This window comes from Thermobia domestica, chromosome 15, assembly GCF_964235325.1.
Source record: "Thermobia domestica chromosome 15, izTheDome1.hap1.1, whole genome shotgun sequence".
In the NCBI taxonomy this organism is placed as follows: Eukaryota; Metazoa; Arthropoda; class Insecta; order Zygentoma; family Lepismatidae; genus Thermobia; species Thermobia domestica.
The window spans coordinates 137,862,758-137,888,774 of record NC_137468.1 but is presented as its reverse complement, the minus strand read 5'-3'; the positions used below and the strand labels follow the sequence as shown (position 1 = coordinate 137,888,774).

The following is a 26,017-nucleotide window of genomic DNA, read 5'->3' as shown; positions in this document are numbered from 1 at the left end:
TGGTAAGATTAGTTATATTAAATTACACTTGGCTTAATGACGTCAATCGACTTCGCACTGAATTAGTTCTTCATAATGGTCTTTGATATTCTGAATTCTTAATTACTTTAAGAGATACAAGTTTGACAGATTTTATATGTCACACTTCCTTCTTTTCTAACATTTGTTTAATTATTTATTTCAGAACAAAAGAGAAAAGAAGCTGTAGCTGCGGCGAATAATTTAACGCAGGCTCTCGTGGATCATCTCAATGTCGGGTAAGTTTGACAGCTTGGTTCTAATCTGTCTTTAACAATTGAAGCCATAATCATAAAAATAAAGCAAGTACACTGTAAGCTCTTTCGCTAAAGTCTTTCATCAGATAGAAAGAGCGAGATTAACAGAGAACAAGCTGAGAAGCATCCAGGTGGGCGCCATATTGGAATGCTAGTATACCAGGATGAAAGTAGATGGAGTTTAATGGAGAAAGATGAAAGTAATGGGACGGTAGGTCAGTAGAAATACAGGAGAGCGAAGGCTTATAAATAAGACAATAAATTATAACATAGGGAAGAAAAGATTAAAAAATGAAAATGAAGAATTTAACAGAAGTAATATGTATTCTTATTCCTAGTATTTTCTTAATTTTCACGTTATTCTTGTTATCATCATCATAGGTATGCAGGTCACCTGCTGCAACTGAGAAGTTTCCATGGTCCACAGTCATCAACTAACCTCTCTGTCTTCACATACGATTTTTCTGTTTTGATATCGTCCATTAATTTTAGTCTCCTTCGATCCCTCCCTCCTCTTTCCTGCCACTATACTCTCTAGCACGTCCCTCATGATACAGTTCCTTCTTACCCAAGGTCCCAAACAGTTTCTTTTCCTCCTCTTAATAATAACTAAAATTGTTCTTTCGTCCTCTACCATTTCTAACACCCTCCCATTCGTTTTCCACTCAACGCAGCTAATTCGCTCCATTCTTCCCCACACCCACCTTTCGAAAGCTTCCAGTCGTTTCTCATATTTGCGTAATGTCCATGTTTCTAACCCATACAGTACAGTACTCCATACGAATCATTTTATTAGTCTTTTTCTCAACTCTTTATTCAGGATTACATAAAATAATCTTCTCTCCCTCCTAAAGGCTTCTTTAGCCATTCCTATCCTTGCTTTCATTTCACATTCACTTTTCATATCATTACTAACAATACTGCCCAGGTATCGAAAACTAGTCACCTGTTCTATTTCTCCCCTCCTACTTCCATATTTGACACCGACACCTTCATTCCAATCACCATGACTTCTGTCTAATATCATCTGCAAACCGTATACACCTAATCATTCTACCTCCTACTGAAATGATGTCTTAATTCTGTAGGCTATTTTTCACTATCTCCTAGATAGATATTAAATAATGTAGGCGAGAGACATTATATACATCATAAAATTTTACTTGATGGGGGAAAAGGATTGAAAAGTGAAGATTAACAAAGTTAACAAAGAATGATTATTATTAAGTATAATTTCAATTTTTGAATGGTTTAGTTAATTTTGTTTAACTAACTTTCATTTTTTAATATTACTAGCTAAACCTGCGCTCTCTACACAGCGCATCATTCGCATATGATCATAAATCTCATCATTCCTCACAACATATGTACATGCCCCTTTACAGACACAAGTGAAAGACGTCTTGATTTTTAAAAAAAAATCAGCAAGGGTTATCATAAAGGGGAGATTTTTTCGATTATTTTTTCTCAATATCTCGCACTGTTCGCAAGATTTGAGCCTACTTCCGGTTGGAGTTTCTAATTCATGTATGACCAGTGTTTTCTTTCTTCTTGCATGCAGTATGTAATAAGCAAATAAAGTACATATACAATTAATTATAATGTCAGTTATATGGTGTTCATTTGGCAAAACACTCAAAAAATAAAGATTTACCTTAGACTCGATAAATGGTTATCCTTCCTTTTTCACTATTATTTGGCCATGGAACAAACTCCTGAGACATATACAACCCCAATATACAACATTGTGGTGTTGGAATGTATAATGCATAGGATATGATGCTTTAGTTTTTTTTTTTAATTTCAACGCTTCCAGTGTATCCTAAAAAAATGTAATAAAGAAATAATGACCATATTTTTTTAAATATTCAATTAGAACTGGACAATTTACGCAAAATTTGCAATCGATCAGTGAAAACGTTATCTTTCTAGAGCCTGTAGTTTCCGAGATCTCATTGTCGAAAGGATTGACCACAAACATATAAACATAGTTTAAAAGAACTCGGAAGATGGAAGCACAATTCACATGCATTGATTTTAGAGAAGGCTTATTAAAATACAAAGGCTTTGAACAATAATTTTATATCATAAACTTTATGAAAAAGATATAGTTAACTAATTTAGACTATTTAAAGTACAAATACTCAAAATGTTTGTCTCTGTTAAACGTGAAATCGCACATAACCGTAAGTGAAAGATTTGAAAGCCAAAGTTATAGGTTAGATCTCAGTCGCTTTTAATTGCTATTGTAGCATTTTAATAGATAGATTATTTGTTAATTCCTTCATTAAGCTTCATTTTTCAATCCCTTTTTTCTATATCAAGCAGTATTTTCCTTTTAATAATAATAATATCTAGAGCCTCGAGTTTTTCGCAATGCACGATAAAATGAAATGCGTCAGAATTAAATAATTTTCAGTTTCTTGATGTTTTATTATATTCTGTGTGTATTTTTATTGGTTTCCGTTTCGCTATAAAACGCAAAATTGGTGTTTTGGCGAAATTTCTAACTACGCGAAATAATGCGAAATTTAGAAAAGACTTCCAAACTATAGAGATATATGATGCTTTGGGAAACCTATTTGATCCTTCTGTAATTGCGTGTAGTAGTGAACCAGACATTGTTGCGTTAAGTTTTTTTTTTTTTTTTTTTTTTTTTAGCTTTGCCTTCATTTAATTAAAAATGCAAGCATCTGATGACGAAGTACCGTATTTGGAGTTTTACTGAGTGGCCTGTGAACTCTTACAAGTAATTCGTCTAGAAAGTGCAGTGTAGTGAATATTTTGAATGGACAAAAGCGCCGAAGTGATGACAGTTTGAAGTTTGTTGTAAATGCACTTAAAATATGTGTGGCTTCCAACAAGCAATGCCAATTGAGAAAGGTTTTTCTCCAAGTATGGACTTGTGATGAGTGGCAAACGTACAACAATGAAGGAGGAAAAATAATAGCTTATGTTTAATGCTAAATGTAACTTGTGCCTATGTGATTTCAGAAGACAGAAAAACTTTCCTACTCATAGGAAGTTTAGTTACTGATTTTCCTTCAGTTCCATAAATATATAATTCTCTATAAGTGAAATTTATAATGTCGAGTGAAATATTCAGCTTGTTTTGTTTTTGGATAATTTAATGGTTTATTTCTGTAGTGATGTATGAATAAAACGAACAATTGTAAAAGTGTCAGGAAATATATTTTCCATAAGAGCTGCAAAATGCGAAACTTGATTTGGAAAATGCTACAAAACGGGAAATACGAAAAACGAAACGCTAAATTTTCAAATTCTTGGTGCGAAAAACTCGTGCCTCTAATAATGTCCAGTAGACTTTCAACTATCCGACCCTAGTTCTTAAAAAAGTTAAATGAGGATTAATTTTTTTTAACGATCTACTCAACTTTCTACACCTTCATGCGACTTTGCCAAGGAGAAGCAGTCATATGTAAAAGACTTTCTTCAAAAAGGAAAATCCTTAAGTTTTGACTTTTTTTCGTAGACCATCCTTTTTCGTCCTTCATTTGATTTTTCTTTTTAAAATTCAATATCAGAAGGGGCATTATATATCGTACGTAATCGATGGAATTCATCCGATCTTGACCAAAATTGGGATGGTGATAGAATTTCACGTAGTGTGCAGATCTTTGTTTCCTGAGTTATTGGCCGTCAAATTTGGGGTTTGACGTAGTGGAAAGCTATATGTGGTATGGTACGATGATATTTATCCGATCGTGACAAAATTTGGTTTGATAGCAGCGTAGTACGTAATGGGTGAGCGTGAATTGATTCTCTATTGAAAATTGTTTGTCACTTTTTAATACTTAATCAATTTTCGTGAAAGAAAAAAAAAATGTTACTTACAACATTAGAATTTATTATATATTTCATTTATGTCATTGTAGATATCAGGGTCGTTTGCGCAACGTCTAATCTTGTATGAGTGGGTTTAGCTGGCCCCCCGGCATGAAGTGTGGCAGTTCTGTACAAGAACAGAGTTGGCGAAATGTGAAAGGACCACAAGCCTCGGTAGATGCAAAGATAATAAGGAATTGCCATTCTAAAGTAATGGACACAGGCTTTGTAGCAGATAGTAGGAGACACAGTCGTCCCTCAATATTCAGAACGAAGGAAGATGTACAAGTGCCCCAGGTAATGTTCACTCGAAGTTCTCAGAAATAATAGGGGCAGACATCTCGCCAAAGTGGTTTATTCCGACATACAATCCAAACTGTTCTAAAGGAAAAGTTGAATTTTCATCCATTGAGACCACATTACTGCCAGGAATTATCGCCAGAAGACTGATGATCGGTTGGAGTATGGGGAGATGATGCTTGCTTGGTATAAAGACTGGTCCGATCTTTTCAATATTGTCCTCTGGTCAGATGAATCGAAGAACTCAAGTAATAAACATGGGTTCCTTGATGCATGTTTAAAGTTTATTACGTAAAAATCGGCCTAAAATTCAAAATGGTACAGATAAACAAGTTGAGTCCAATGGACTCACCTCATCATTTTGTATTACAAAAAAGCTTATCATTTTAAGGGTTAAACAGATGGTCCTAAGTTTGATGCTCGTTTGATTCCTATCTCTCATAGAGACATAACATTGTATGACGATGTGTGCATGTGAATAACATTATAGTTAAATGTAAACAATTGTTATTTATAATATAATCTCTTTATATTTAAGAGTGGCGCAGGCATATATCAACCAGAAGCGACTGGATACAGAGGCAAAACACTTGCATCACAATGCAACTAATTTCGCAAAGCAAACGCAGCAGTGGCTTCATTTAGTAGAGAGTTTCAGCAGCGCTCTAAAAGAAATAGGGGACGTTGAAAATTGGGCGAAAAGTATTGAAACAGATATGCGAACTGTGTCCAGTGCCTTAGAGTATGCGTATAAAGGTTAGTATGTATTACAATTGCTCAGTAATTTTATTCTGTGATATGTCATTTTTAAGTAAATTGTTTGAACTCATAAAGTTTATCTTATAATTACTGTGTATTCTGATGTGAAGTCAGTTTGAATGAACGTAAAAATATATTAAATAAATTACTGTAACAGAAAATTATATCTTAGCTTTTAGATGTCGTTTAAGAGTAGCGAAACAATTCAGGGCCACTTTCTATAACTTGCTGTAACGCTAAAGCTTCTCACTATAAGTAAACCCAGACCCTCTTATACTAAATGATGGACATTACTTTTATATGATCCGTTAAAGAACTATACTGAACGAACATCTGGACGAGTTTGGTTTATTGAACTCCATGAAACAAACATGTTTATATTTCATGCAGTTTATATGCAGAAAAAATATTATACAGTTTTAATACAATTTTGTTCTTTTTTTTTTTTTTTTTTTTTTCTAAATAAGAAATCTTAAAAGCATACCAACTGAGGACATTTTTAAACTGTTTTCTTTGTATCTTATATAATTTTATTTTCTTTTCGACACTCATTTCTTCGTGAAATAACAGAAAACCGTTACCCCATACATTGTAACGCAAACTCAGTTATTGTTAATATATATTGCCAGTACGGTCTGACTTCAGTAACGTATTGGATACTGCGTACATTTAAAAATATTTCTCAGTGAACACTAGTGATCAAATGTTTTGAGAAGTGTTTAAATGGAATACAGTTACGGAAGAACCTATTGGATTTAATGCGAGTGATGCCAATTTCGATTTCTCTGAAAATACTGTAACGATCGCACCATGTTAGTAATGGTCAGCGACACTTTCATGTGAGAAATATTCTACAATAATTGGATTTCATGAACCCCTGTGAAAACTGATTTTCGTCTTGTACCGAAATTAATGAAACGTTTTTATGGATTAAGATTTCAGTCTGATAAGTCACCAGTTAAGAAAAATATAAAATTAAAATATTGGGAAATCTCTTCATGAGAAGCGTCATCTCTCTCATGCTCATTTCATTCTTGATCTCTTCAACATGCGTCAGAAGAGAAGACTACCAAGTTATAGAAACTCACATTTAATACTAGCTTAGCTCAGCTCACTGTTAAGGTGTAGAAATGGAACTTAAAACTTGATAGGAAACCTGCTTAGCTCAAACTTATACCTCATATAAGCTACGCTTAACTTAACGCTCACTTCCAGAGAATTAAAAATAGAAAATATCTATTCATACAGTAATATCCATACATACAGTAAACAGTCACAATTTTTCTTGGAATAGGGAAATATTCATAAAAAACGTCAACTCTACACTCGCAACTCAACTAAACGCAAATTCGTTTCAGGATAATCTTACATGTCTCGTAATAAAGTATAGAACATCCATTCCTAACTGAAGGAGGAAAGGGGCGAGTGCTACTGACGGAAATAAACCGTGAAATTACCAATGAAACACCACTTGTAATGACTATTTACAATTTTGATTTAGCAAACTTGGCAGATGCTACATGTCTGATTGCTAAATACTACTCTTTTTCTACATTACTCACAACTCTGTTTTTGAGCTTTTGCATTTTTTTCTACTACCGTAAGGGTTGTCGGTGTTGTTGGGAGTATTATAAAATATAAAAAAGACATTTAATCAAAAGCAAGAATGTATAATTAGTTATGCTGTTTCTTACAGTTATTTAACAAATACTGAATTAGGTATGTTCTAACAAAGTGGTGCCAGATTACTATAAATAAGGTACAAACCCAAAATTATTGAGTAATATCTGTGGTGTCATTAAGGACAAAGCTGGTAAAAATAATACTGTACTACAATCGTATGCAGATGTCTTGCTGGAAACACATAGAGATTAGTGAAAATTATTATTACGCCGACTCACAATAAATTTAGGCATCTGGAAGGAATGGTCTGATGTCCACTTACACGTCAATACCATTGGTGGGTATATAAATTATTAGAGTTTGCAATGATCTGTGACAGCTAGAAGGTCCCCCCAAGTGCTTTAGTGATGTTACCATGTAATTATTTGATTTTATTTCAGCACTTCTTTGGCTTGGATGCATCACAGATCCGGTGGGAAGGGTGTTGTACAGCTGTTGTATCTTCTTCTGATACAAGATGGCTTACAACTTACCCTCAGTATCCTGGTTTTGGCACTGAGGCGGATTTGACGTCCAAGCTGGACGCGCATATATTCTATCAGGAATCAAACCCAGAGATCCCCAGACGATGATTCTTTTCAGATGTTTAACTTTCTTGTCATTCAGTGTATTATTATTATTACGAATATTAATGGAGAATTGATAATTCAACGCGGCATCTGAAATCGCAAGAGGGGTCAGGGGCTTGAAGTATACAGGGTTTACGAAGATGGGCACCTCGTAAACAAGATAGGGAATCACTGGTATAGAATATTGCTATTCGACTGGGAACTCGTGTGAATATGACAGTATACGAAATGACATACTAGATGGGTCAGTTTAAGTTTTGTCAGTAAGCTGAGTTGCCAGTTCTACTAGGCATTTGTAGAAGAGAAAAATATAATTGCCGATCACGTTTACTTCAGCGCACTAAACAGAATGTCATATTCAGTTAGTTAACTTGTGAATGCCATGGAGGTGAAGTCTGTTGGAGAAGGAAGCATGCAGAATTAATAAGGCTGAAGTACAAGAAGGAAGGAAGATTTTGGTGGAATGAATGAGAAATTAATGAAGAAATCTTTCGTCTAAAATGGCATAAACATCTGACAATATATTTGAGTAGTTTGCGAGACATAAGCAGTTCCATCATACATGGGAGATCAATTGATACCATCAATCGAAGAATGATTTCTTGAGTCCATACAGAAACAGTTAGTACTCTGTGCGACAGACAAGTATTTTTCTAACCCTCGCTCATACTCATGTAGCTCCCCGTGTTTGCTTACCCTCACCTGCTCGTACCTGGGGGCGCGGTGGCTCAGTGCTAGAGCGTTCACCTCCGATGCTTGGGGTCCCTGGTTCGATCCCAGCTCGTGCCGTGTGGACTTTGTGGTGGACAAACACCGTGCTCGTGGGTTTTCCCGGGGTTGTCCCGTTTCCTCCCACTTTCTTCACTCCACCATTTCATTCATCTCTCATCACCACCGACAACTTTAGCCTAACCGGCATACCGTGGGACGTAAAACTTAAAGATTTCATTTCTGCTTGTACCTAACCTTACCTACAAATTACTACTACGCAAGTAGTTATACCGTCACTTGACCTCACTTTGTGATGAATTTTCCACTTTTCTCAGCTCCCGCCTGATCCGAATGACTCGATTTTTCAGTGTCGCACGATCTGCCATGACCCACGTACCATCCAACCATATAAAATCGAACACCCCGAAAACACGTTCTCTTTTACGACCCCATTTTAGGTGTATATTTGTTCCCTTTTATGAGCACATTTTTCAACCCTTATTTTAACATAGCAGAAATTACATAAGACTATGTAACATAGCAGAGCTATTAAAAGAGTATGGCTTATTTTTCAACCCGTCTGTAACATAGCAGAAATTACATAAAACTACTTAACATACCGGAGCTAATAAAAGACAATGAACATATTTTCCAACCGTCTATTTAACATAGCAGAAATTACATAAGACTACGTAAGATAGCAGAACTAATAAAAGACAATGAACACATTTTCCAACCCCTATGTAACATAACTAAAATTACATAAGACTACGAACACAACTATGTAACACAGGAGAAAGGCTACTAACATAATAGAGGTATACTCGTTCTCTTTTTCAACCCCTATGTAACAGCAGAGCGTTTGGCTTATTTTTCCACCCCTATTTTAACGTAGCAAGAGTGAGCACAGAGACTACGAACGCATATTTTAGTAGCACTTCTATGTAACATAGCAAAGACTACTAACATAATAGCGGTGTATTCGTTCTCTTTTATGACCACTTTTTTCAACCTCTATTTTAACATAGTAGAAATTATACAGAGACTACGAAAACCTATTTTCGCAACCTCCCTATATATAAAAGAGTATGGCCTATTTTTAACCACTATTTAGCATAGCACAGATTATAACCCATGTTTAATACAGAAGAAAATATGAACCAATAGCAGGAGTATACTCGTTCCATTTTATCAACCCCTATGTAACAGCAGAAATTACACAAGCATTCATCAACTACAACATGTCCGGAAAGTAGTGACCATCAAGATGAAAGGCCAAATATTTAAACCAGAATAACTCGTAAACGTAGCCACATATTGAGATACTGTTTCCACATTTAGTAATAGGTAGGTGATGTCCCAAAAGTACTGACCATCTAGGTCAAAGGTCAAATATTTAAATCCGAATAACTTGTAAACAGAGCGACGGATAAATTTCTGTGACCTATTCAGTTTTGTACCAAGCAGAAAAAGTAAAGAAACGTCATTTTAACTAGTTCTGTGTTTTATACCTTTTTGGGCTATTCAAATAAAGAAAGGAATAAATTTGAATTGTCTATTTAGTTTTGTATCGACCCGAAAAAAGCGAAGATCCATTTTACTTAGCTCAGACAAACAAAGGAATAAATTTGTACTAACCAGAAAAAGCGAAAAAGGACCATTTTAACTAGCTCAAACAAACGAAGGAATAAATTTGAATGGCTTATTTACTTTTGTGCCAAGCGAAAAAAAGCGAAGAAGGACCATTTTTAACTGGCTTAGAATTTTATACCTTTTGTATTGTTCAAATAAACGTAGGAATAAATTTAGCTCTACTATTCAATTTTGTACTAAGAGAAAAAAACAAAGAAATTCCATTTTAACTAAGAATTTCTATACCATTTTGTACTATTCAAATAAACGAAGGAATAAATTTGAGTGCTCTATTTTTTGTGTCAGCCAGAAGAAGGTTCATTTTAACTAAGAATTTCTATATCATTTTGTACCATTCAAATACACGAAGAAATAAATTTGGATGGAGTATTTAGTTTTGCACCAACCAGAAAGAAAGTGAAGAATGAATAAAATTTGGGTGGACTATTTGCTTTTGAACCAACTGGAAAAAGTGAAGGGTCATTATAGCTTTTGTGCTCTTCTAATAAACGAAATCATAAATTTTAGTGATCTCTTTAGTTTTGTACTAACCTAAAAAAGGCGAAGGTCCATTTTAACTAGCTGAGAATTTTATATCATTTTGTGCTATTCAAATAAACGAAGGAATAAAGGCGAAGAAGGACCATTTTAACTAGTTGATTATTTTATACCATTTTGTACTATTTAAATAAACAAAGGAATAAATTTGTACTAACCAGAGAAACCGAAAAAGGACTATTTTAAGTAGCTCAGAATTTATGTACCTTTTGTACTACTCAAATAAACGAAAGAATAAATTTGGATATTCTATTTTTTTGTACCAACCAGAAAAAGCGAAAAAGGACCATTTTAACGCTCAAAATTTTATATCTTTTGTACTACTTAAGCAAAGGAAGGAATACATTTTAGTGACCTATTCAATTTTGTACCAACGAGAAAAAAATGAACGTCCATTTTAACTAGTCAGAATTTCTATACCATTTTGTATTATTTAAACAAACAAAGCAATAAATTTGAGTGACTTACTCAATTTTGTTGCAAGCAGAAAAAAAGTGTAGAATGTATAAAATTTGGGTGCCCTCTTTCCTTTTGTAACAAACAAAAAAAGCAAAGAAATGCAATTTTAACAGAAATTTATAACTTTTTCTGCTATTCAAATAAACGAAGGAATTATTTGTACCAGAAAGCAAAAAGCGAATAGCATTTTATACATTTCTGGGAAATTCAAATAAATGAAGGAATAAATTTGAGTGGCCTATTTAATTGTGGTGCTAGATTTTATACTGTTTTGTATATGTTTGTGTTATCCAGAGAAAGAGACATGTTTTGTACAAGGTGAGCCATATTACTATGTTTGTGCACTTTTTATATACCATTCAAAATAAACAAGGATGTGCCATTAAGTTATGGTACTACATTTTTTAAAATTCGAATTTTTCGTGCCAACAGAAAAAACATTCCGTTTAAATAAGCAACACATTGTTGTGATACTTTGTGTGGGAAAACTCTAGGGTCATAGACCAAAATGCTAAACAATAATTGTAAATAATTTTTAATTACCCCTCCCGTTACTAAGGCTCATAGTTATATGGTTAATGAACGTGCGTTTAGCGAATTAAGTCTTACATTTAGTATAGGTTGACAAAATACTAACGGCAACGTTAAAGTCCAAAGTTTCCCGGTCACTAACATATTTGAACGTAAGATTTAATCAACCAGACCTGCCATTGGTTACAGAAGAAAAATGTAGTAGAAGAGAGTAGCGTCATACATTCAATTTTAACTTAATTCTGTAGAACAGACTCCATAGCAATTAGCGTTACTAAGGAATGAAGACGCACTAAAGAAAAAAGAATAAAGAGCATGCTTGGCCATTTTGGATGACTGTGCTGATAGAGGAAAAGGCAGAAGGAAAACCAGACGAAGAAGAGATCATATCAAAGTAAAAATCAGCTCATCAAGGAAGAGAAAAATTTTCAAAGTTCAATGTTGCCCACCATCTATAAAAAGTGCTGAATTATTCTTTCTGTTGCTGCAGGTATTTAAGCTTCTCAATATTAATGCACTTTAAATAAAATAAAAAAGGAACGTTACGAATGCGTTACCGAACATTTGTATTGTTCGTATAGTGAGGGTCCTAAGGTACAGTCTATTGAGTGCAAATTTGTTTTTTATATAACACAGAGCACCTTACTAATGTGGAAGGCAAACGGGTATTAACATTATTTTTTTAGTGTAATTTCATTAGGCAAAAGCTGCTTATATAGTGCATGTTTTTACATGACGGGAGAGGCAATTAAAATTTATTTAGCAATGCTACTTTAAGGTGGCCCTTTTTCTGGGTAACACAAAAATATACAAAATCTAGCACCACAACTAAATAGACCACTCAAATTTATTCTTTCGTTTATTTGAATCCCCCTAGAATGCTGTGCTAGTTAAAAAGGACCTTCTTTGCATTTCTTCTGATTGATACAAAAATAAAATAGACCAACCAAATTTATTCCCTCGTTTATTTGAGTAGCACAAAATGGTACAGAAATATTGAGCTCGCTATAATGAACCTTCTTCACTTTTTTCGTGGTTGGTACAAAATTACATGGGCCACCCAAATGTATTCCTTCGTTTATTTCTATTATGTTAATTCTTTCCTTTTTCTGCTTGCTACAAAACTGAATAGGTCACTCAAATTTATTCCTTCGTTTATTTGAGTATTACAGAATGATATAAAATTCTGAGTTAGTTAAAATGAAATTTTTTTCTCGTTAGTACAAATTTATTCCTTCGTTTATTTGAATAGCACAAAAAGGTATAGAAATTCTGAGCCAGTTAAAATGGCATTTCTCATTGGTACAAAATTGAATAGGTCACTCAAATTTATTCCTTCGTTTATTTGAGTAGTAGAATATGGTTTAAAATACTCAGCTAGTTAAAATGGTCCTTCTTCGTTTTTTTCTCGTTGGTACAAAAAGTAGAACATCCAATTTTATTCCTTCGTTTATTTGAGTAGTACAAAATGTACATAAATACTGAGCTATTTAAAATATACCTTCTTCGCTTTTTTTAATCGTTAATACAAAAGTAAAGAAGCCAACAAAATTTATTCATTCTTCAGTTTTTTTCTGCTTGGAACAAAATTGAATAGGCCACTCAAATTTATCCTTCGGTCTGTTTACAAGTTATTAAGGGTTAAATATTTGACCTTTGACCTCAATGGCCACTCCGTGATGACCCATTACTAAATGTGGAAACAGCACCTTAATATGTAACTTCGTTTACGAGTAATTCGGGTTTAAATATTTGACCTTTGACTTCGATGGTCAGTACTTTTGGGACATGTAGTAGTTGATGACCTGTTACTAAATGTAGAAACAGCATCTCAATATGTAGCTCCGTTTGAGATGTTATTCGGGTTTAAATATTTGACATTTGACCTCGATGGTCAGTACTTTTGGGACATGTAGTAGTTGATGACCTATTACTAAATGTGGAAACACTACCTCAATATGTGGCTCCGTTTGCGAGTTATTCTGGTTTAAATTACACTTGACATTCCTCTTCTCTCTCTCTGACTTTTGACCTCGATGGTCACTACTTGTGGAACATGTAGTTTATGAATGCTTGTGTAATTTCTGCTATGTTACATAGTGGTTGATAAAATAGAACGAGTACACTCCTACTATTGGTTCATATTTTCTTCTGTATTAAATAGGGGTTCTAATCTGTGCTGTTAAATAGTGGTTAAAAATAGGCCATACTCTTTTATACATAGGGGGTTTGCGAAAATAGGTTTAAGTAGTCTCTGTGCTCATAGTCTTTTGTACCTCTTGCTATGTTAAAATAGGGGTGGAAAAATAAGCCAATCTTTTATTAGCTCTCCTACGTGTTCATGGTCTTATGTATTCTCTGCTATGTTATATAGGGGTTGGAAAATGTGTTCATAGTCTTTTATTAGCTCTGCTACGTGTTCGTAGTTTGCTATATTAAAATAGGGGTTGAGGAAAGTAGTCGTAAAACAGAACGATTACACCCCTAAAAAGTGGTCATAAAAGAGAACGAGTACACCCGTAAAAGAATAATCTCTGCTGTTACATAGGGGTTGAAAAAGAGAACGAATACACCTCTATTATGTTAATAGCCTTTTTCCTATGTTACATAGTTGTGTTCGTAGTCTTTTGTAATTTTTGCTATGTTACATAGGGGTTGGAAAATGTGTTCATTGTCTTTTATTAGTTCTGCTATGTTACGTAGTCTTACGTAATTTCTGCTATGTTAAATAGGCGGTTGGAAAATATGTTCATTGTCTGCTATGGTAAAATATGGGTTGAAAAAAGTGCTGATAAAAGGAAACGAATACACCACTAAAATGGAGTTGTAAAAGAGAACGTGTTTTCGGGGTGTCCGATTTTTCATGGTTGGATGGTACGTGGGTCATGGCAGATCGTGCGACACTGGAAAATCGATTCCTTCGGATCAGGCGGGACCTGAGAAAAGTGGAAAATTCATCACAAAGTGAGGTCAAATGACGGTATAACTACTTACGCCCTCTCGTAACTTGCTCTTACTCTAACCCTCATGTATGAAAGTGAGTGGGAGAGTCCATCTTCTCTCTCTCTTCTGAAGAGGAATGTGGGTATTTTGAACAGTTATTGAAAGCAAACTGTTTACAGCCAAATAACATGTACGTTATTTGTTCCTTTTCACATTCTGAGTCCCTGGACATTAATGTCTTGGTGGGTATTAGACAAGAATGATCAGTATCTAATCTTCTTGTTCATATATAATTTTTCTTCCTACTAATTATCATCGGTACAACTGTTCTCAACTCCAAGTACATAGGCAGCCCACTTTACCTGTTAATCTAAAAGAGACTCACCCTGTACAAATTGATAATCAATGTAAAGAGGATTAAAATGGTCAAGTAATGTTGATTGTTTCATTAATAATATTGTAATAATAGATCAGTAATGATTACAGAAATTATTGAAATTGAATCGTAGAAATTTCTTTAATATTGTTTGTGAGTAGTGTTGATCATGCAATGATAGTATGCTGCGCCAACTTAAATTAGACTTGATTGTGACGCACGCTTTTGGTGCTGTGACGAAAATATTATAAACTACTAGTTTAATACGTCATTGTTGGTTTAGTTATTTCACAGGAAGGCAGTTTTTCTTTAACTTTGCGGGTGAACTTTTTTTTCGGCAGACGGAGGTATTTTGGTGTTTTTCGAATTTGTTCTAAAAATGTAAAGAAAAGGGAAGGCTACGTCTGTTGTTCTTAATAGGCGTTGGCCACTCGACCTTAATGTGTTAAAAGTAATATCTGGCATAAATATTTTATTTTTCATGTCGGAAAGAGTTAGGCCTATGTTATGCAGATCTTCTCAATTGACAATCATGTAATTCAAATGTAAAATACTTCAAATACAGAATAAATAATTTTAAAAAAATATGCAGTAAACTAAATCTCTCTCTATATATAAAAGAAGTTCTGAGGTAGCAACTGACTGACTGACCAACGCCCAGGCTAAACCGCTTAAACTAGAAATTTGAAATTTTGACAGGGATTAGGATTTATAAGGTGCCATTAAGGAATGATTTTGGAAATTTGATGGAGGGAGTGAATAGGGGTGGCAATTATTATAGTAAAATGTCCGAATCTCTGAAGGGTAGAGACATAAAATTCGGTGTATGGACTTTCTATTTAAAATAATTAAGATACATGCTTCACCATTTTTTGATAAGAAAAAAAGATGGAGTTAGAATTATTATAACAGGATTACCATATCTCGGAAATCCTTTATAGATAGAGATATGAAATTTGACATTTAGACTTTTCATTTAAAATAATTACAGATTTATTTCAGCGGATTTTTTAAAATGTTCCCTACAACGAAAAAAAAAAGTGTAAGATAAATAGGCTGGGGTTACAATTCTTAAAACAAAATAACCGTATCTCGAAATCCTTAAGATTAGAAACATGAAATTTGGTATTTAGGGTTTTCATTTGACCCAATGGTTCCCAATCTTGTTTACCGGGCACCCCTCTTCGGAAACCCTGCATACTTCGCGCCTTCCATTTTTGCAGCTTGTTGAACGTACGTGCTTTTGTGTGGCCCATCGTGCGATTTCAGATGCAGCATTAATACCCATAATAATAATAATAATAATAATAATAATAATAATAATAATAATAATAATAATAATAATAATAATACACTGAATGACAAGCAAGCTAGACGTCTGGAAGGAATGGTTTATTGTCGACGTAATTTCGTACACATACATACCATTGACAGATACAAATGAGTTGCAATGATCTGTGATGCCCAGAATGTCCTCCAAAGTGCATTTGTGTTGTCACCGCGAGACCTTGTTATCAGGCCTTATAGTGTAGTATAGAAGTGGCGTGCGCACCGTCAGACGGATATTGAGTACTATGACAGACTGTGGAAAATGTCTCGTTCTCGTGTCTAGTAACATTACCAACACTTGACAGATTTTGAAAACGGGTCTGTATGTGATCGGCTGATTGAATCATCCAATATCGAGGCATGTAGGGCATTCGAATGTAACAGTGGCCCGATGTTGGACTGATTGGGAACGTGGGGAAAACCCCACGCTTCGTCAAGTTTCCAATCCACAAAGTTTAACCCCACCGAAAGAGGAGGATCAGCTATTATGCCCTAAGCACATTTCGTAATCTCTTCACATCTTCCCCTACCATCTGAGCACTACAACACCTCGTGGCATCCCGTACCATTGGCCAGAGACTACCAGCAGACTAACTAATGAATCACCGTCCCATTCGTAGGCTGCAATTAACACATGCGACTGCATTTGCAGTGATGCCATGTCAGGGAAGTCTGGATTAATGACCAATGGCGTCGCATTTTCAGGTACGAATCTGGGTTCGGCACTACCTCAAATGTCCATCGTCTGTGAGTTAAACATCTGTGTTATTCTTGGCATCATGATGTGGGGAAGTATCGCGTATGGTTTGAGGTCACCTCTGGTAGTGATTCAGGGAATTATGATGGCATAACTGTACGTTACAAACATCCTGCACCCTTATTTGTTACCTCAAATGAAACAGTATCTTTCAACAGAACAACGCTCGTCCACACACAGCACGTGTCTATGAATTAACGCGTATGATGTTGAGAGACTTCATTGACCAGCAAGATCCCTCGATTTGTCCCCGATAGAATATGTGTGAAACCAGCTTGAACGTGAAATTCGTTCTATGCCAGTATCGAGGATATTGAGGGACAACTTGTCTCAGAAGAGTATACAACGTCTGTATAACATTCCTCCTAACCGAATCTGTGACGTATCGAAGCCAGAACCGTGCTGAAATAAAATCAAATAATCACCTGGTAATAGCACTAATGCACTCTGATAGACATTCTAGCTATCACAAATCATTGCAATCATTAATCATTTATAAATCTGCCGATGGTACTGACGTGTACGAAATTATGTCGGCATCAGACCATTCCTTCCAAGTACTTAAATTTATTGTGAGTTAGTGTAATAATAATAATATTTATGTGTTTCCAGCAAGACTTCTGCATATGGTTGTAGTGCAGTATTATTTTTACTAGCTTTGTACTTAATGACACCACAAATATTACTCAATAATTTTGTTTGTACAGTATTTACAGCAATATGGCACCTCTTTCCTACAACATTCATAATACAATATTTGTTAAATTACTATAAGAAACAGCATAATTAAGTATAGATTCTTGGCTCCTTGTAGATTAATTAATTGTCCCTTTTATATATTAATACTCCCGACAACACTGACAACCCTTCCGGTAGTAGAAAAAATCAGTGTCAAAAGCTTAAAAACGAAGAGTTGTGGGTAATACAGAAAGAGAGCAGTGTTTAATTGTCAGACATATAGCGTCTGTAAAGTATGCTAAACCAAAATGGTAAATGGTCATTACAATGGTGTTTTGTTCATAATTACTCGATTTATTTCTGTCAGTATCTCGCTTTCCCTCTTCTAGTTTGGGAAACAGTGATTTAACCCGTTTTTGCCCGAATATTTTAGGTTTCTAATTTTTTTCCTGAATTGGAATAATCTATTTATTTGATAAAATTCAATTTAGTTAACTTCCATAGTAGCCTGCCATAATGACGTTGCTCCAAATTCATAAGTGGCCTGTCACAGTAACGTTGTTCCAAACTTTAAAACACCAGGAATGAACGGATACATTAGTATTGCTTCAACATATTTACATTAATATTCTATAAACTGAATACCAAGAGAAAATGGGTGCATTCTTATTTGTTTAATTTTCATAAATATCATAAAGCGAATGATCATCTATAGATACGTATTCCGTAAATAGTATATTTTATACATATGACTAGTATGTATGTAACGTTAGGAATATAGTACAGGGTTCTTACTGGTCAAGGAAGTCAGGGAAAATGGTGCAGGTCAGGGAAACTCAGGAAAATAGACTGGAACTCGGGGAAAGTCAGGGAAATTTTATAAAATGTATTTTTTTTTTTTTTAACATTAATTGTACGCTAATTTCGGCTTAGCCAGCTATTAATGATCAGAGTATGGAACGTTACTCAGATTGATATGTGTGATATAGAATGTACGTGAGAGGAATTGTATTTGTCTCTATGGAATAAATGTTCTTATATATAAATATTCTCCATTATTTATTCCTTATTTATGTGTCAACGTCATCTGACACCTGTCATGAAAGTCAGGGAATTTCCTGCCAAAGTTCTGGGAGAAGTCAGGGAAATAGATTTCTCCAGATCAGTAGGAACCCTGTAGTAGTACAATAATGTAAATACATAATAATATGATTAAACATTTTAACGTGACAATTTCAATAGTATTATTATTACAGTATGTAGTTTATATGTGAATACATTCAAATATCAAAATATTAACATACCATAGAAAATTGGCAAGAGTACTAAGTTTTGAATACACATCGGCTTTCAGAAATTATTTTGTTTTTTCCTAACTAATTTGACTATTTCAGGAATCAAAATTACACTTAAGTGTGGTAAGATTTGAAACATTTCATCTAAGCTAATTTCGGATTTATTTATTTATTTTATTTTTAATTTTTTAATTTTTTAATTTTTTTATTTTTTTCAAACTATTCATCCTATTTGTTTAGTATCCGGAGCTATCAGTGACCAGAGCTGTCACACCGTAGAGCTTGTGGAATGTATGACAATGATTCTTTGCTTTCTATAGCCTTCGTCTTGAAGATGGTTGGTATTTATACTTTTGTAAATATTTCTGGACTATAATCCTTGAGCCAAAGTAATCAATTTTTGGCTTCGTTATTGAAGAGATGCTGCTTTGCTCTCTTTGAGAACCATTGTGGTGACCCGCTGTTGCTTTTCCGCTTTTTCTGGAATTTGAGTCCGTTTCAGTTTAAATCATGGATACGGACCCAAAGAAACTAAGAGTTCTCTCTTTTTGCATTACTTTTCGGATCATGGCCGAAGTGAAAGTTCGTTGCTGAGCCGAGCTATTAGCTTCTGTAATCGGGAGTACATGTTTCCCTCGTTATTAGCGGACAAAAGTTGCTATAATGTAAGGTGACCTTGAAGTTGAGCGTAATTAGGACTCAAATATATTCCAAAAGATTTTTTTCTGTTTTCCATTTTATGATTATGCTTGTGTAGATTCCGTTCTTTACGTACAAGTTAGGGTACAAAACTGATAGGTTGTATTATTTCTAAACGTTATTATATTAGGCAGTGGCGGATCCAGGATATGATCAAGGGAGGGACTAAACCATAGTTTGCCGCTTTATCCAGTGTAAAACAGGATTGAAGTCCATTTTATCCAGTGTATACCTGAGGGTCAAGGGGGGCTATAGCCCCCCCCTTGGATCCGCCCTTGATATTAGGTATACATTTGGGCAGGGCGCAAAATTTCAGTCAGACGCACTTGCCAGTCGAAAAATGTTGGTCGCCAGTACCTCTCACGTACAAATTCTGAGAGCCCCCCCCCCCCTCTAAGGCCTTTGGCTTGACAAAGAAAGAGATTACATCAGAGTATAAAATTTCAAAACCAGGCATTAAATTCAGGATAATCAATTTTGAATTGGGCAATTTATATATATATTGAGTTGTGTGAATTACAGCGTTGTGAAAATTTCACATTCCGTGTTTTCTTTCACTCAGTGACAATTATTTTCGTGCGAAACAGAAACTTCGCAGCGCTGTGAGTTTAGGCAGGAACCATTCCTACTGAACACAGGTCGCCAGCTCTAAATTTCTAGTCGCCAATGGCGACCTAGCAACCGGAAATTTTGTGCACTGTATTTGGGCATTTAAAAAGCTTGCTGATAGTGCTATTGTTTTACCCAGATTCGTATTTAGGTAAGTGCTATTCTGTACTCGAGCATAGGGCGGCAGAATTAAGGGGCGGCAAAATTTTGGACTTTTTAAAGTTTCATAATAAAGTAATATTTAAAACTGGCAACCCGCAGAGTTGCGCTCAAGCGCGAAAAAATATGTTAATGTGTTTAATTCAAATAACCTAAAACATGAGACAAGAAAATGCATACGAAAGAGAAAGTTTATTTGCAAATACTTTGGAAATAGATTCTCTTATTCGTTCGAATAGCTTAAAAACCTAGGAAAGAAACCACACTTACTATGTAAACTAATATACGAGGGCTGATCAACAAAGACTGAGACTAATTATACCGCAGTTTCCTTTGTTGCCGAATGCCGGCACGTTTGATAGTTGAAAGACTTGTGTTTCTTGTATACTCGCACTAGGTGGCAGTATTGTCGTATCGGTAAGTTGGAAATAATTCGCTGTGTTTTGGACACGTCTTCCATTTCGCCTCACAGTGTGATGTGTATATGCATACAACGAAGGTTACGCGAAAAGAACAATATGGAGCAATAAAGGTTTGTTTTCGCTTGAACCATACAGCTTCTGAAACGTACGAAAAGCTCAAGCATGCTTACGGTGAAAATTAATTACTTCGAGCAACAGTGTTGGGTACTACAATACTCGTTGTACCCAACGGGCACAAACAGGGACATATGGAGGTGATCGTGCATTATTGAAAAAACACTACCATATGAAATTCCCAACACTTTACTTAGTTTACGTAATGTTATCCTTCGATCCTCACGGACAATCACAGCAGCAGTATTGATGTTTCTTTCTGTCACAGCAGAGACCGAAACAATGTTGCTCGAGGTTTGCACTTTCACCGTAAGTTTGCTTGAGTTTTTTATGTCTCAGAAGCTGTATTGTTCAAGCGAAAACAAAACTTTATTGCTCCATATTGTTCTTCTCGTGTAACCTCCGTTGTATGCATATACACAGCACGTTGTGATTCAAAATGGAAGCAGTGTCTAAAACACAGCAGATTACTCCCAACCTACCGATAAAACAATGCTGCCACCTAGTGAGAGTATACATAAAGCCCAACTCTTTCAACTATCAAACGTGCCAGCATTCGGCAACAAAGCAAACTACGGTACAATAATCAGTCTCAGTCTTTGGTGATCAGCCCTCGTATAATTTTTTACATATGAAGTTTTGTAAAATGCTTTTTACTAAACTCACTATAATCTTTAATTATGTGATAAGTTTAAAATAAACTATTTCAAAAACACTGCCTAGTTGTTGCTTTTTCAAATTCCATATATTACTATTACAAATATAAGAGTAAATATTTAAGAAATTCAACCATAATTCAAGTGAAATTATGAAATAAAAAAAGTGACATAACGTTTGATTAAGAATTAGTAGAATGCATTTTCTCCGGACAGTAAATTAAAACCTATGTGAATAAATTACATGCCTGTATAGAGAGAATGTGTCTCCAATGGATGAGTGGTTAAGCTCTTGCCTAGTAATCAAGGGGTCCCAGGTTCGATTCCCGGTGGGGACACAAGTGGTTCGGATCCAAAATTAAACTGTAGGTCCCATAGTACGTCGTCATCTTGCCAATGAACGCAATGGCAAACTACCAGGAGTTCACCTTACCCAGGGATCTTCGGGTCAGTCACCTACCTTCGGGCAGAACACGACATCATAATCATCATTGAGAGAATTAGACCATTTAAAATTACGTTATAAGTTTTGTAATTTATAATACCTAAACTGCTACTCAACAAGAGCTGGTATGTTCGCAAAATCACGGCTTGTTTCCTTGTTTGAGACATAAGTTTGTGCCGGGGGGGGGGGGGACAAATTATTTAGAGCACAGGGGCGCACAATATAAATACAGGCCTGGTTTTACCGTAATTGCTACTAACAGATATTATGATCCAGTACGAGTGACGTAATACAATAAGTCAAAAGTATTATTAAAAAAAGTACATACGCATGAAAATTACGTAAAGCTACTAAGAACATGTTTTCTCTCAAATCGGAAATTTAAAAATGAATTAGGGCGTTATTGATTAAACCTGTAAGTTCCAGCAATTGAGGGTAATCTCGAAATTCGATTTAGTGATAAAGACGTTGAGAATAGTAGAAAACTATAAGTAAAATTGAACTAATATTTCTTATTTTGAATCAGTGAGAAATAATGACGGAAGTACATAAGTGCCTATATGAAATATTAGCGACAGACAAACTTTTATTTTAGAAGTCGTTACCAAGGTTTTTTTTTTTTTTTTTTTTTTTTTTTTTTTTTTTTGTATTTATTTATTGTGATGAAATGATAAAACCATTTCTTATTGCTGTTTGTAGATTGCACCTACAATCCTGCTGTTCGTAATCCAAGTCTACAAAAGAATAAAAATATATTGTCAAAGAATTAATTGTTGAAACTGTCTTGGATGCATTTAAGAAGGGGTCGTCGAATTGGATCGCTTAAACTAATTAGTTAAGAAAATCTGTTTCCTTTTTATTGTAATATACAAAAAGAGATGCTGACCGCCTTTCGTAAATGTAATAGAGTATTTTGATAGTACAACAAAGAAAATGCCTTTAAACAGGTAACATATTATTGAAAATCTCACTTAATTAATATAGCACAACTTGCAGACTATTAATGTTCACAGTTCACTTCGCACAGCACAATTATTTTTCTCTAACCTGAACATGTTTGTGGGTATTGAATGAAATTATTATTGATACAACTCTTTTTCTCTATCTCCACACACACGTCATTCACAATTGCTGAAGCTTTCACGGTGCTCATTTGTGTTTTGTCACACTTGAATTGATATACTTTAGATGGGACTAAATTTTGTAGAACACTACTAATAATTTTATTAGTACCTTAACTAGATGTGAAATATTAGAAAGGCAGTAATGCTAGACTTAATAGTTAAGATAAAATATGATAAAAAAAAGTGCATAAACTGTTCTCAGGAATCAAATATGCCTCTGGGGGCGCAGTGGCAAGTAGTAGAGCGTTCACTTCTGGTACGTGGTGTTCCTGGTTCGATCCCAACGCGCGCCAAGTGGGCTTTGTAGTGTAGTTTGCATGGGTTTTACCGGGTTCTGTTGTTTCCTCCCACTGTCTTTATTACACCATTTCATTCATCACCATTACCGTCTCCTTTAGCCTATCCGGCATAATCGTGCAACGTAAAACTGAAAGATTTCATTTCATTTTCAAATGTGCCTCTGTAGGATGCCAAGACCTGTCGGCAAACGTTAGCCTAAAATCTACATAACTGAGTGGCAGAATGCTCAGATCTGATGTGAGAAATCTCTTGTTCGATCCCAAGTCACCTCAGTATGTGGGTGGATGATATAATGTCCATGGTTTTTCTCAATTTTTCCGCATTTTCCCCACTTCACAAATTTGTGCATCAGAGTTAACTCGCAATTCTTATCCGTCTTACTCCGACCTTCCAGCTGTGATCCTGTGTTGATTTTTCATCTTTTTACTGTGCTATATGTAGAAGTACTTTTCTTTGATACCACCGCCGTTTTCTTATGAATTCCATTGGAGATATCCCTTTCTTACACGAAAATTTGAAGTGTTCCTACGTGAAACTTAATAATACACACACCTTCAGAAATGTACTCTCAAATGAAGCAATCTTATTTCGGTTGCTTTGTGGTTTTAGGTTTATCCTTTAGATTATATATGTATGGCTAATGTTAAGCCATTTATTATTACCAGTATTGATGTTGTAAATAATTAAAAATCAGTTTTCTTGAAATACAGTTAATGAATTATCGAGCTTTACACTCAGACTTTTCATTTGATCACTGCACAAGCTTCTTTTAGCCTCTAGTTCAGACGAAACGCACAATTTGTAGATTTTAACACCAGTAAAGAAAGAACAGTTAGTACGTTTAAACTTTAGGGTATAATTTTTAAAGAACATACGACTAGGTTGTCCGATTTTGTTTTCTGGTTAGATCACGAAGTTTGGAGTTACGTTGTATAAATATTAAAATCCTGAGTAAACCTTTCTGTTTCGAAATTTACATTTATTGTGGAACCTGAGTCACTTTGTATAAATTTTGATGTATTTGGACGTTAGGAATCTTACATTGTATATTGCTAGTTTTGTTTGTGTATTCGACATAATTCAGTTTTCGTATTTGGAAAACACATTCCAGTTTTCTCCATTTGCACAAGTTTTCGTTTATATTCACTGACCGAATATATGCAGTTGCAGTAGCAATTCAGATTTAGAAATGCACTTTAATATATTGTGGTGAAAAATAATAAATGAATAAAATAAAATAAAATGTATAAATTTCCTTCTAATTTTTTCGTCAGATTTGCTCTAAGATGTTTTCTCGTCTTTTTCTCATTTCAGTAACTCAAGAGACGACGTAGTATGTGCAACTTGTTTTTAAGTGTTGAAAGTGGAAAGAAAGACAGTGGAATATCAAGTGCAAGTGAAGAAATTGTATCGTTGTCAAATATTCCATCTTTAAGTGCGTCCTCCATGTGTCCAAACTTCTTGTTAGTGGTGCACTGTGTCTAGGACTTTTAAGACATCCTACCTAATATTAATTGACAACTTATCTTTTTTTCAGTGGTCATATATTTGTTACAATATCTTTTCAGAGTTGATTCAAAAAAGAATGGTAAAACCCTAAAAATATGTGTTTCAACATTTCTTTCTTATTTTCATGTATCATATAACGAGTTATTTGGAAGAAAGTACGCATTTGCAAAAACCCGAGTCTTTATTTTTATATCTTTAACAGTGAAAGTTTATTTAATTAAACAACTCATAGGACATTCCTTAGCAATGTGTGAAAGATGTAACATTTTAATATTTATAAATGAACGATTTTCACTTTGGGATACATGCATATTTATGTGCAGAAGTAATCCCTCTCTAGATACCTAATACTACCAAATATGGGCGTGAATGAAGAATTGAGTATAGAAAAGTTAATTTTGCTATTAACTCTTCATTTACCTCAAATGTACAGAAGTGACTGATGTAATTTTGGCAATCTTCAATTTGATTAAAAGTATGTCCACACTTAAATTTTTGTGTTTATTTTGCTGTGTATAATGTTCAAGAAAATATTGCATATTAGGAAATGTTTTTACTACATAACTTTGCATGCTAAGTTTCTAGAATTGTATAGATAAATTAGAACAAAGATTTATTTTATTCAACTGAGAAAAGGTCGTTATAGGAGAGGGATGTGAGTTAGCCTAACTGAAGTTTCCGTAGCTATTCCGCAACCCGTCGTTCACATCGAGCAAGAGGGAGATGGTTCATCGATAGAGATGTGCTCCACAATTATATTCATAATCACTTTAATAAATTAGGAGTTATTCTCAGCGTATATTATATATAAGAATATTGGTATATCATGAGCAATGTATATTGTTAAAACCATGTATGCACCTAATTTAAACATCTTAAAAGTAGAATGTGCGGAATTTCTCATTTCCAGAACAGTATCACAAGCATAGTATTACTCTGTATACAGCGACTGCAGACTTATTTTGATAAAATTATTCAATATGCTCTTATGTAATATAGTGGATTTTTCCTTTGGTATGTTAATGCGTAGGGAACAAGGTTTTGTCATACTAATTTCAACTCCAATCTAGATATTTTGGTATTATTGTTGTTTCATTGAATTCTACAGGAACGGTCTATTCGAAAATATCACTAAGTAAGAAGTTTTCAGTTTATTTACCAAGTAACGCTAGGAGTATATATATATATATATTAGGGTGATCCTTAATTTTCGATTTCCGAATTTCTTTGCTCCCAACCCCTGAATTGGTTCCATGTCGGACCAAATTAATCTGTGAAA

The 26,017-nt window shown here is 34.6% G+C and overlaps 1 protein-coding gene across 2 annotated transcripts in view; it reads left to right on the top strand.

Annotated features, from left to right (window-relative positions):
• Blos1 (biogenesis of lysosome-related organelles complex 1 subunit 1) overlaps positions 1-25,230 on the top strand; it is a 33,715-nt gene extending 8,485 nt beyond the window's left edge. Inside the window, exons 2-5 of one of the 2 annotated variants that reach the window (XM_081740178.1) lie at positions 185-257; positions 4,960-5,177; positions 22,505-22,752; positions 24,544-25,230. In XM_081740178.1, coding sequence (XP_081596304.1) covers positions 185-257; positions 4,960-5,177; positions 22,505-22,575 — 362 coding nt within the window. In that variant the 3' untranslated portion in view covers positions 22,576-22,752; positions 24,544-25,230. The remainder of the gene's footprint in view (positions 1-184; positions 258-4,959; positions 5,178-22,504; positions 22,753-24,543) is intronic. The other variant, XM_081740179.1, reaches the window with a different exon arrangement.
• The last annotated feature ends 787 nt before the right edge of the window (positions 25,231-26,017 follow it).